The 13,589-nt window shown below is 41.0% G+C and overlaps 1 protein-coding gene across 1 annotated transcript in view; it reads left to right on the top strand.

Moving 5' to 3' along the window:
- Positions 1-13,589, top strand: part of F8 (coagulation factor VIII) — a 117,041-nt gene that overhangs the window by 22,553 nt on the left and 80,899 nt on the right. Inside the window, exons 3-4 of the mRNA XM_042974082.1 lie at positions 418-540; positions 7,931-8,143. Of these exons, the coding sequence (XP_042830016.1) occupies positions 418-540; positions 7,931-8,143 (336 nt within the window). The remainder of the gene's footprint in view (positions 1-417; positions 541-7,930; positions 8,144-13,589) is intronic.

The raw sequence follows: 13,589 nt of genomic DNA, 5'->3' as shown, positions 1-13,589 counted from the left end.
CATGCCCTTCCTGACCCCTATACTTAAAGGATCTTGTATCTCCTGCTTCAGCATTTTCTAGCTCACTACCATCTTTTACAGCATTGACCACAAACAGAATAGTTCTTATTTCTTTATGTTCCTGATTTCATTCTGTAGAATATAATTTTCATGATGTGTCTTATTCACTCCTGCGTCTCCGGTGCCTAAGACAGTTCCTAGAATATAGTAGGAACTCAACTGAATGAATTGCCAGAAATCTATCCTCAGAAGAATCATGACACTGAGCTGGTGATGGCAGTTTATGCATTTATTCATTCAATTACTACTTTCTATCAATAATCACAGGGACATGACTTTGGCCATCACTTTCATAATACCAGCTTTTCCGGAGTGCTGCTCTCCAAGTGACCTTTGAGGGACATCCTGTTCTTGCAGGTCTGCTGGGTCCTACCATCCGGGCCGAGGTTTTTGACACAGTGGTCATTACACTCAAGAACATGGCTTCTCACCCTGTCAGTCTTCATGCTGTTGGCGTATCCTATTGGAAAGCTTCTGAAGGTGAGTCAGATGCCTTGCTAGTGTCCTCTCATCCCAGGGATAAAGGAGTATTGAACACAGGGTCATACCACTGGTGAATGGGGGAGTCAGGATTCAAACCAAGGCCTGTTTCATGAAGTCAGGAACATTGTCATCTTAGTTTAAGCCCTGGAGTTAATTTGGTTCCTGTTCTCCCTTGAGGAGCCAGGCCACAGATCCTAACAATTCCACTTATCTGCCTTCCTATGCCCAGAAATTTCCTTGGGAGGATGAAGGCTCATGATATGGAAATGAAATAGAATTCTTCCTTACTTAGATTCTCACTTTCTAGATATTTCCTCTCCCTCCCCTCCCCCCAGTTTCTAAATATCAATGCCAGTACGTGATAAGCACAAGCTGACCTCGTTAAAATAAACAACCTGTATGGCCTCAGTCCCCACTTTACCTAGCTTCTCCTTAACCTTCACAATGCATGAAGGGAGTGAAGGGGGTGCCACATTGTCCAGATAGGCTAGGGCATATATAGATCAAGAAGATTCAAGAAAATCATTAATAAAGTATTTGAGCACATGCCCTATGTTGCACAGCCTAACTGTGCTTACATGTTGACTAATTGCTTCTGAAATTGGAAAGTCTTAATTTTTTGAGCTGTACCCATAAGGCCAAGGCAGACCTGGGTTGGGGGAAGATGACAGGTGGGGGCAGGTGTTATAGAGGAAATGTCATCCCAATTCTGGCTGGAGCCAGGCAGGCTATTCCCATGAGGATTATCCACTGGGAGCTTCCAGAACATATCTAGGAGCTTTTTAGAGAGGCCAGGGTCCTCACAGTCCTGCAGCTCGGGGTGAGCATAGAGATGACTGTTTTGCACCCTATGCCTGGTGAAGTCTGGGAAAACTATTTAATCTCTCACATGTGCGTCCACAGTGGTTCTGCCCAGGAGCAACACAGTGAGGCAATGGCCTCAAATCCATGTGACTTATGGCCCTGTCAGAAGCCTGTATACTCACATGCTGTGATCCACAAGCTCCTGGCCTTCTTAGACTAGCCTGGGAGCCCCAGGATGTCAGTTAAATCTGTGATGTGTTGACCTTTCTGATGCCTTACTGTAAAATATCATATCAAGTGTTTAACTGATTTTCCTATTGAAAAAAGGAGTTGTTTATCTTTTTCTTATTGATTTGTACAGGTACTTTATATATTCTTAATGCACACCATTTGACAGATGTAAATATTTGCATATCTTCTTCCAGTCTGTGCCTTGAATTTTCACTCTCAATAAGTTTTTGGCAAACAAAAGTGACTAATGAAGCACAGAAGTTCAACCCAAAAAATTATCACTTTTTTCTTTCCATGTTAGAGCTTCATGTCCTGTTTAAGATATTTGCCTACCCTGGGTCGCCTGGGTGGCTCAGTCGGTTGAGCATCTGACTTTGGCTCAGGTCATGATCTCATGATTCATGGGTTTGAGCCCCACGTCGGGCCCTGTGCTGGAAGCTCAGAGCCTGGAGCCTGCTTCACATTCTGTGCCTCCCTCTCTCTCTGCCCCTCTCCTGCTCCCACTCTGTCTCTCTCTCTCTCAAAAATAAAGATTTAAAAAAAAGATATTTATTCGCCTACCCCAAAGTCTTGAAGAGTTTCTTCCATGCTTTTCTCCAGAAGTTTTATTATTTTACCTTTTGTATATAGGTTCATGATCCATCTAAAATTGAGCTTTGTGTATGTTTTCCCCATAACATTTTTTTTTAAGTTGAGATCAAGAGTTGCATGCTCTACCAACTGAGCCAGCCAGGTGCCCCTCTCCATAGCATTTTTTAGTTTTAAAAAAAATGTTTAATGTTTATTCATTTTTTGAGAGGGAGGGGATGGGGAGGGGCAGAGAGAAAGGGAGACATAGAATCTGAAGCAGGCTCCAGGCTCTGAGCTGTCAGCACAGAGCCCGATGCAGGGCTCAAACCCATGAACCATGAGATCATGACCTGAACCAGATCATGATCTGAAGCAGTCAGATGCTTAACTAACTGAGCCACCCAGGTGCCCCTCTCCCCATAACACTTTTGTACAGTTTTATTGAGGTATAACTTACATATCATAAAATTCACCCATTTAAAGTAGTTTGACAGCAACAGCAACAAAGGCAGGTATAAACAAATGGAACTGTATCAAACTAAAAAGTTTTGGCATACATGAAGGAAACCATTGATAAAATGAAACAGCAACCTACTATATGGGAAAAGGTACTTGCAAATGAAATGTCCCATAATGGGTTAATATGCAAAATATATAAAGAATTCACAAAACTAAATATCAAAACTAAATATCAAAGAAAACAAACCACCCAATTAAAACAAACAAACAAACAAAGAATGGCAGAGGACCTGACTAGACATTTTTCCAAAGAAGACATCCAGATGGCTAACAGACACATGAAAAGATGCTCCACATCACTCATCATCAGGGAAATACAAGTCAAAACCACACTGAGGTACCACCTCACGCCTGTCAGAGTGGCTAGTATCAAAAAGACAAGAAATAACAAGTGCTGCTGAGGGTGCGACACAAAGGGAAGCCTCATGCACTGCTGGTGCTGCCACTGTAGAAAACAGCATGGAGGTGACTCCAAAAATTAAAAATAGAGCTACCATATGATCCAGCAATTCTGCTTCTGGGTATTTGTCCAAAGAAACTGAAAACAACACAATTCGAAAAGATATATGCTCCCCTATGTTCATTGCAGCATTATTTACAATAGCCCAAATATGGAAGCAACACAAGTGTCCATCCATAGATGAATGGATATAGAAGGTGTGGGATACTCTCTCTCTCTCTCTCTCTCTCTCTCTCTCTCTCTCTCTCTCTCTCTCACACACACACACACACACACACACACACACACACACGCTGGAATATTACTCAGCCAACGAAAAGAATGAAATCTTGCATTTCCAATTATGTGAATGGAACTAGAGTGTATTATGCTAACTGAAATAAGTCAGAAAGAGAAAGAAAAATACTATGTGGTTTTATTTATATGTGAAATATAAAAACAAAACAAAACAGAAACAGATTCATAGACACAAAGAACAATCTGGTGGTTTCCAGAGACTAGGGAAGTTGGGGGATGGGAAAAATAGGTGGAGGGGATTAAAAAGTATAAACTTCCCATTATAAAATAAATAAGTCACAGGGATGTAATGTATAGCATAATGAATGAAGTCAATACTATTGTAACAACTTTGTATGGTGACAAATGTAACCAGACTTACTGTGATTACCATTGAGCAATGTATGGAATTGCCAAATCACCATGTGGTACACCTGAAACTAATACAATATCGTATGTCAACTACATTTCAATAAAAAGCAGTTTGATGAATTTTCGTAGACTTTTACACGTGTGCAGCCATCAACACAATTCGTCTTTAGAACACTTCTGTCACTTCAAGAAATTCTCTCTTTGCAGACCCATTCCCATTTCTAGTTGCAGGCAAATGCTGATCTGTTTTATGTTTGCATAACTTTGCAAACCTGTCATTTTTCTCTCCCAAGGCAACTCTGGTAAATCATGTTACTGTTTAGCAAGTAATCATCCCCTCTCCAGAGTGGGAGGGCTATTTTTCCCTGCCATATTGATGTGCAGCTTAGCCATATGACTTGCCATGGCTGCTAGAATCTAAAGGCACAAGATATAAACCAAGACAGCTTGTTCACGTGAAGTGTCTGTGAAAGTAGCCACAAAACGAGTGAAAAGCAGGTCCAAGCAAATTTCAGATTTGGTCTGGAGCTGAAAATGAAAGTTCAGTGCTAGAGGTACATTTTTACTTTCTTTTCTGGACCAGTGGGGAGGCACCAACCCAAGCTATAGATGTGTCCATGAAGTGAGGTTCTCAATAAGGATTAGGTGAGGTTGGCCATGAGCTGCAAAACTTTGAGTGAAACCTGAAAGACAGCATGGAGACATACAAGTCAAGAAGTGTCAACCCAAAGCTGCTGAGCAGAGATCAGGTAAAGGAATAATAACTGGTGGTTCCGGGAAGCGGGGTGGAATAGCCCCTGAGGCACAGCATTTGACTAACTTCTGGGGCCCTAGGCTAAGCCTGGAATCAGGCTGACCAGCTAACTGCAGAGGGTTGGGTAGAGAGTTCTCCAGGACACCCAGTGCAGTGGAGGCCAGGCAGAGGGAGGATGCAGATACAAGGACATAAACATCAGGGGATGGAACAGGATTGGGGCTGGAGGTGGAAGGTGGAGACCAAAGAGATTGCCACAGCCCCTGGGCCTGACTGTGAGATCTCTGTGTAGATTACCAGCTACCTTGGTTACTGAGTGCACATTGTTGAGATAGCTTCCAACTTCAGAGCACCGGTGACTCACTTTTAGAATGCCCTAGTGTGGTGGTTTACAGAAACATGGTAGAAGGTGCCTTGACACTCCTCCCATCAAGAGCTGGAATCTATATATTTTTAAAAAATTTTTTAAATGTTTTATTTTACTTTTGGGAGAGAGAGAAAGAGTACATGGAGGAGGGGCAGAGAGAGAGGGAAACACAGAATCCGAAGCGGGCTCCAGGCTCCGAGCTGTCAGCACAGAGCCCGACACAGGGCTCAAACTCTCAGACCATAAGATCATAACCTGAGCTGAAGTCGGACGCTCAACTGACTGAGCCCCCCAGGCGCCCCTGGTATCTATAGTTCTTTCCCTTTAATCTGTGGAGGCCTGTAACTGCTTCGACCAATAGCGTGTGGTACAGCCCATGCCATGTGACTTTTGGCACTGAGTGCTGAAATAATAGGCTGCTTCTGTCTTGTTTGTGGGAACATTCACTCTTGGCATCCTGAAATGCCATTTGGCCCCCTGACTCCTCAAGGTCCCCATGAGGAAGCCAAAACCAAGTAGAAAGTCCCAGGTGTAAGTGCGCTGGTCGACAGTCCCAACTGAATCCAGTTTTCAGGTCAGTCCCATCCAGCTACTAGATACGTGAATGAAAAACCCTCCAGATGGTTCTAGCCCTCAGCTGTTTGTGGCATGCCAGCTGACGCCCTAGATACCTTGGAGCGGAAGAGCCTGTGCTCTGAGCTCCTGACCCACAGAGTCAGTGAGGGTAGTAACGTGGTGGTTGTTTCACATTGCTATATTTGGGACGGTTATTTAACAGTCTTCTCAACAGGAAGCTCTGTGATGTACTCCTCAACTTTTCTCTCTTCCTTGTGTATCTCAAGCCCAAAACTACTGGAGAAAGCTTTGACTGGCTCAAGGGCTAATTACAAAATGACATCCTTTCGGAAGTGGATTTTTGTTGATTCAGTACACTCCTTAGGACATCTTCCATGTGAAACGCACACTGATATCAGACAGATGGACTCCCTGAACTCTCAAATGTCACAACAGTGTTGTTCCGCATATAATAGAAAGTGAAAATTACACAGAACACCTTACCTTCTGTTTAGAATATTTGCAGGTGGCTGACGTACAAGCTCAGATAAGAGTCTGATGGAGGCAGGGATCTTCCAAAAATAATACACATTAGTAGATAATAGACTTTAAGGGCTGTGCACAATGCTTTTTTCCAGGTGCCACCTACTTTTCTTGGTCTTCACAAATCACCTTTGTGTTCATTGAAGAATAGGTTTTGTTATTAGCAACTTGAGCAGCCCCCAAAATCTCAAGTTCAAGTGTTCAATGTTTGAGCACCACCTTGAATGTTTCTCACTGCCCATTCCAACAGCGCTTCATTCTCATTGGAATCTGCCATCCACTGCTATCGCTTCCCTCCTTGCCCAGCTCATATGCCCTGGCTCATCACAGACATGGTGCCCTTGCATGCAGTCCCAGTTTCCTGGCCTCCCTGATCTCCATTCTCTTCACTTGGCTAAACCACTACCCTGGTTACAGCTGTTCTCTGCCTATTCAACTAGCAGCCAAGTGAATGGCCATAGTGGAAGTAAAAGTATACATTCACCTGGAATCGTGTCACTAAGTTCCTCATTCGTCAGCTCGGCACCTCCTGGCCATCCTACTGCGACAGTTCTCCCGGTGGTTCACCGTCCCTCTCCCCAGGACAGCTACAGTGCTTCACACATTCGTGGCCTCTCATCAAACGTTCCACACCTCTTTCCCAACCCTACTGTCAGGAAAGAGAATATTCATTCCTTTTTTTAAAGGATATTCATTTCTTAATGAAATACTTCAAACAAAGGCACAGAAAGTAATATAGCAAACAAACAATTGTCACCTCACTTTGCCAAATCTTAACATTTTGCCATCTCTGGTTTAAGAAATTAAACATCATAGATACAGTTGAAGCCCCTTGTGTATCTCCTCTGATTCCCTCCCTCCCTATCCAAATGTATCTACTATCTAGAATTTAATATCAACCCATGATCACACAGGCACCTGAGATGCACATTCCATCCCCAGATGCCGACTCAGGTTTTTAAAAATGTCTACCTGTCTCTGCCATGTGCAGGTGTTGGTCTGATGTTGCTTCCACATGAAGCCGGTAGTACCTAGTGCACACTGAAGAGGGTGTCCCTATACCCCAGAGAAACTGACTTTAGGGTGGGGACTACTCGTCTGTCCTTTGGAGGTGGCCTTGGTTGCTGAAAGCTTCTAGTGAAAGTACAGGCGGAGTAGGGGCAGTTCAGGGGTGTGTTGCACTGCTGTGTTGGGGCGGTCCCTCTCTCAGATGTGTACATATTAGGGGACAAGATAGGGTATAAATGAAGAGCCCCCTGAATGCCTTGAACCGCTCTGGAACTCCAGAGACTATTATAAATCCGGGAAGTTATGGTGAGTTGCTAGAAAAGATGTTTCAATAGAAGTACAAGAGGTCAGTGCCTTTAAATATTCTCTACCCCTGTCCACTGAAATGACCTGGAAGCAATGACGCTTCATTAACAATGAACACATATAGTACTCAGTTGAGAATCAAGGCATCACACTAATCCAGGAGTCCATTTCAACACCACTAAGGATGGGGCAGCCAGAAAATATCTGCCCCTGATGTGATCTGTTCCTCCAGAGAAGAGCCAAGTTAAAAACATTTTTAAAACTCCGTGTATCTCACCTTTCCACTATCCTCACCAGTGCTCATTAAAGAATCTGGGACAAAGTACATAAGCAACATATGTCTGCTGAGTTGAATGAACGCAAACTAGGTAAAAAGATGCAATGATGAAAGTAGTAGTATTTGTTAGTATCTGGAGGTTGCAGTGAGACCCCCCGAACCCCTCACGTTTGCATTAGTGGTCTACAACTTCTCTGGGCTATGTAAGGCTGCTTAGTAGTCTTCCAAATTCGGTTGCAGAAAGTCTATTTCTTGTGTAGAATCTGTTGATAATAACAAGCTTGATACGTTTCCTTGAGTAAATAATGGGTATGGAAAGGACAATCGTATCCCTTCTTGCTCTAGGTGCTGAATATGAGGACCAGACCAGCCAGAAGGAGAAGGAAGATGATAAAGTCTTTCCTGGTGAGAGTCATACCTACGTCTGGCAGGTCCTGAAAGAGAATGGACCGATGGCCTCGGATCCTCCGTGTCTCACCTACTCATATTTTTCTCATGTGGACCTGGTGAAAGACCTAAATTCAGGCCTCATTGGAGCCCTGCTGGTTTGCAAAGAAGGTAAGTGGCAGAGAGGGTAGGACTCAGATGAAATAACAGAGAAGTACAAACATCTAGGTCGATTCATAAAAGATAGCATTTGTGTTCTTTCATCTAAGGATGTTTCTTTTCCCTAGCATTATGCCCATGGAAAGAAAATATTATATTCTATGGGCTCTCTGTAGTCTTTTCTTAAATTTTGTGTTACGTTCCCTGAGAGCTTCCTGGAGATGAACACATCCAAGTGTATCATCTGTATCCCAAAAGCATGTAAAAATTGGAGAAAAGCAAACATTTATAACTTGTTATTCTACAAATCATCTTATACTAATCAAAACTGTTTTTAATGTATAGTTTAATGGCATGCACTAAATTAGGGAAGTAAACATTGCAGAATTTACTTTAATTCTGAGTTTTTAATAGTGAATTCAGCTTCAATGGACTTTTTTTTTTTATTCCTTTAACTATTACAATTTAGTGGCTTAAAATGACAATAATCATTTCTAATTTCTCATGGTTTTTGTGGGTCTCTCACAGAATTTGGGGCTATGTTTACCTGATGGTCTGTCCCAGGGTTTCTAATGAGGTTGTAGTCAGATAGTGGCTGGAGCCAAGGTCATCCTGAGTAAAACTTTATTCACATGTGTGGCACCTACGCTTAGAAAACTCAAATAGCTAGAGCTTTCCACAAGATCTTTTCAGTGTGGGAGCTACAGGGTAGACAGAAGTTTTTCCTTTTTTTTTCCTTTTAAATGGACTCCATGTTTTAGGGTAGTTTCGGTTTTACAGCAAAATTGAGCAGAAACTGCAGAGAATTCCCAAATACCACCTGCCTGCAACCCACACACAGCCTCCCCTACTGTCAACATCCTACCCCAGAGTGGTATGCTTGTTACAATCGATGCACCTACATTGACATACCATTACCAACCTAAGTCCATACTTTACATGACAGTTCATTCTTGTTGGTCTACATTCTACAGTTTGGACAAATGTGTAATGACATGTATCCATCATTATAGTATCATACATGTCCCATCTACCCATCGTTTCCTCTACTACCCTTCAACAACCACGACATTTCATTTTTTCATTAAAATTTTTTTAATGTTTATTCATTTTTTGAGTGACATGGAGACAGAGCACGAGTGTGGGAGGGGCGGAGAGAGAGGAAGACATAGAATCCGAAGCAGGATCCTGGCTCTGAGCTGTCAGCACAGAGCCAGACACGAGGCTCAAACTCACGGACTGTGAGCTCATGACCTGAGCTGAAATCGGACGCTCCACCGACTGAGCCACCCAGGTGTTCCGCCAACCTCTGTTATTTTAAATAGTCTCCATAGTTTTGCCTTTTCCAGAATGTCAGATAGTTGAAATCATACATTATATACTCTTTTCATATTGGCTTCTTCTACTTAGTAATAGGCATTTCAGTTTCATTCATGTCTTTGCATGGCTTGATAGCTTTTTTTCTTTTCAGCACCGAATAACATTCTATTGTCTGGATGTATCACAGTTAGTTTATTCACTCACCAATAAAGGACACCTTGGTTGCTTCCAGTTTTTAAGTTATGAATACAGCCGTGTGCAGGTTTCTGTGCATACATAGTCTTCAACCCCTTTGTGCAAATGCCAAGGAGTACAACTACTGGATCATACAGTAAGAGTAGGCTTTCTTTTGCACGAAACCACCAATCTGTTTTCCAAGGTGGCTGTACCCGTTGCTCCTCATCATCACCAGCTTGCGGTGTTGCCAGTGTTTTGGAATGTGGCCATTCTTATAGGTATGTGGTGGTATCACATTGCTTTAATTTGCATTTCCCTGATAACATATGACATGAAGCACATTTTCATAGGCTTATTTGCATATCTTTGCTGAGGTGTCTGTTCAGGTCCTTTTCTCATTTTTTAAATCAGATTGGTTTTTTTATTGTTGAGTTTTAAGAGTTCTTTGTACATTTTGGATAATGGTCCTTTATCAAATATGTCTTCTGCAAATATTTTTCTCAGTCTTTGGCTTGTCTTCTCTTTCTCTTAAGTAGCCAGATCTTTTGTATGGTGGCTCATGCTGTCTTTTTATATGGTCCCTTTTTTAACCTGCCCTCTGAAATCACACAGCATCCCGTCCACCTCATTCTGTTTGTTGGAATGAGTCACTACGGCCAGCCCATAAAAGGGGAGGAGAATTAGGCTCCACATTTGCATGAGAGGATAGGCAAAGAATGTGTGAACATGAACCACCATTTCTGGATGATTATGATGACTATGAAAAAAAAAACAAGAGGGGAGGGAGTAGAAGCATGATCTCTCATACACTGAGTTCAGTTTCATAATCCGAATTTATGACAAAGTGCTAAAACTACAGTGTGTTATCTGTGAGATATAAAGCTTAACAAAACAATAGAATCATCAATACATGTTTATATATAAAATATAAATAAATAACTTTAAAATCAAAAGAATTCTTTGACAGAAAACTGACTTAAAAAGTCAACGGAGGGGTGGCTGGCTGACTCAGTCAGTGATGCATGGGGCTCTTGATCTCAGAGCTATAAATTTGAGCCCCACATTGGGTGTTGAAATTACTTAAAAATAAAATCATTTTTTTAAAAAAGTCAGCAGAGGTTCTGGTTCTGGGTAATATGGAGGAAACATATGCCACCCTTTATCTCCCATTGAACCCGACTATAGAACCTTGACGAAACACCTAGCCCAGCCATTTGAGAATTCTAAAAATCAAATAGAGCAAGCAGATCAGGAAAAGGCATCAGAATTTAAAGTACCACCAAACTGGTGGAGAATTTCACTTTTTTATTCCCCTTCTATATTCCCCAAACTGGCAAAGGATGTGAAAATATATTTATGGGGGGAAAAAGATATACAGATGGTTAACAAGTATGTGAAAAGGTGCTAAACATCACTAACCATCAGGGAAAGACAAACCAAAACCATAATGATATATCATCTCATACCCGTTAGAGTGGCTATAATCAAGATAACAGTGTTGGCAAGGATGTAGAAAAAAGGGAACCCTGTACGCTATCGGTAGGAAGGTAAATCAGTGCAGTGGTTATGGAAAACAACTAAAACATTTGCTGTATAATCTAGCAATTCCACTTCTGGTATATATCAAAAAGTATTGAAATCAAGATCTCGGGGCACCTGGGTGGCTCGGTCGGTTAAGCGTTCGACTTCGGCTCAGGTCATGATCTCACAGTTCATGAGTTCGAGCCCCGCGTCGGGCTCTGTGCTGACAGCTCAGAGCCTGGAGCCTGCTTCACATTCTGTGTCTCCCTCTCTCTCTGCCCCTTCCCTGCTCATGCTGTGTCTCTCTCTATCTCAAAAACGAATAAACATTAAAAAAAATTTTTTTTAAAAAGATCTCAAAGAGATATCTGCACTCCTGTATTTACTGCAACATTATTCACAATAGCAAAGATGTGGAAATAACCCAAGTGTCCATTGACAAATAAATGGATAAAGAAAATGTGATATATACATACATCATGTATGTATCACAATCACATGGATGTATATAATAATGGACTGTTAGTCAGCATTTGAAAAAAGGAAATCCTGTTATTTTCAAAAACATGTATGAACCTGGAGGGTATTTTGTTCAGTGAAATAAGTCAGTCACAGAAAGGCAAATATAAGAGTCCACTTATATGAAGCATATAAAATAGTCATAAAGTAGTCTAAAATTCTGTAGAAGTGGAGAGTATAATAGTGGTTGCAAGGAGCTGGAGGAAAGGAAATTGGGAGTTGTTATTCAAAAGGTATAAAGCTTCAATTATGCTACATGAATAATTCTAGAGATCTGTTATATAACATAAGTGCCTATAGTTGACGATATGGTATTGTACACTTCAAAATTTGTTATAAGAGTAATCTCATATTAAGTGTTTTTATCACACACACACACACACACACACCCTAAAAGATACAGAAACTCTGAGAGGTGTTACATATGTCTATTACCTTGATTTGGTAATGGTATCATGGGTGTTTTCATATGCCTAACTCATCCAATTATACATATTAAATATATGCAGTTCTTTGTATAGCAGTTATATCTCAATAGAACTGTTAAAAATAAATTGTATTCTATATAGAGAAAAGGGAGCAGAAATTTTATTTGAGGAAATAACTGAAAACTTCTCTATTCTGGGGAAGGAAACAGAGATTTAGATCCAGGAGGCACAGAGAACTCCCACCAAAATCAGCAAAAGCAGGCCAACACAAAGACACGTTATAATTAAATTTGTGAAATATAGTGATAAAGAAAAAATTTTAAAAGCAGCAAGACAAAAGAAGTCCTTACCTTAACAAGGGAAAACCCATAACGCTAGCTGCAGATTTCCCAAAAGAAACTTGGCAAGCCAGAAGAGAGTGACATGATACACTCAAAATGCAGAATGGGAAAAATCTGCAGCCAAGAATACTGTATCCAGCAAGGCAATCATTCAGAATAGAAGAAGAGATAGAGTTTCCCAGACAAAAAATAAGGGACTTTGTGACTACTAACCCAGCCCTACAAGAAATATTAAAGGGGACTCTTTAAGTAGGCAAAGAAACACCAAAAGCAAAAAAAGACTAGAAACGAGCAGAGAAAATCTCCAGAAACAATGACTTAACAAGTAATACAATTGCACTAAATTAATATCTATCAATAATCACTCTGAATGTAAATGGACTAAATGCTCTAATCAAAAGACATGGGGTGTTGTCAGAATGGATTAAAAAAAAAAAAAAAAACAAGACCCATCTATGTGGGTCCTAGAGGAGAATACAGGCAGCAACCTCTTTGACATTGGCTGTAACAACTTCTTACTAGATATGTCCCCTGAGGCAAGGGAAATAAAAGCAAAAATAAACTTTGGGACCTCATCAAAATAAAAAACTTCTGCACAGTGAAGGAAACAATCAACAAACCTAAAAGGTAACCTATGGAATGGAAGAAGATATTTGCAAATGACATATCTGATAAAGGGCTAGTATCCAAAATCTATAAACAACTTACGAAACACAACACCCAAAAAGCAAATCATCCAATTAAAAAATGGGTAGAAGACATGAATAGAAATTTTTCCAAAGAAGATATACATATAGCCAACAGACACATGAAAAGATGCTCAACATTACTCATCATCAGGGAAATACAAATCAAAACTACAATGAGATACCACCTCACACCTGTCATAATGGCTAAAATCAACAACACAAAAAACAAAAAACAAGTGTTGGCGAGGACATGGAGAAACTGGAACCCTCTTGCATTGTTGGTGGGAATGCAAACTGGCACATACAGCCGGGAAAACAGTGTGGAGGTTCCTCAAAAAATAAGAATAGAACTGCCCTGTGATCCAGCATTTACACTACTAGGTATTTACCCAAAGAACACAAAAATACTACTTTGAAGGGATACATGCACCTCAATGTTTATAGCAGCATTATCAACAATAAC

Source organism: Panthera tigris, chromosome X, assembly GCF_018350195.1.
Source record: "Panthera tigris isolate Pti1 chromosome X, P.tigris_Pti1_mat1.1, whole genome shotgun sequence".
Classification (NCBI taxonomy): domain Eukaryota; kingdom Metazoa; phylum Chordata; class Mammalia; order Carnivora; family Felidae; genus Panthera; species Panthera tigris.
The sequence above is the reverse complement of the archived record's forward strand: the minus strand, read 5'-3'. Positions and strand labels throughout refer to the sequence as shown.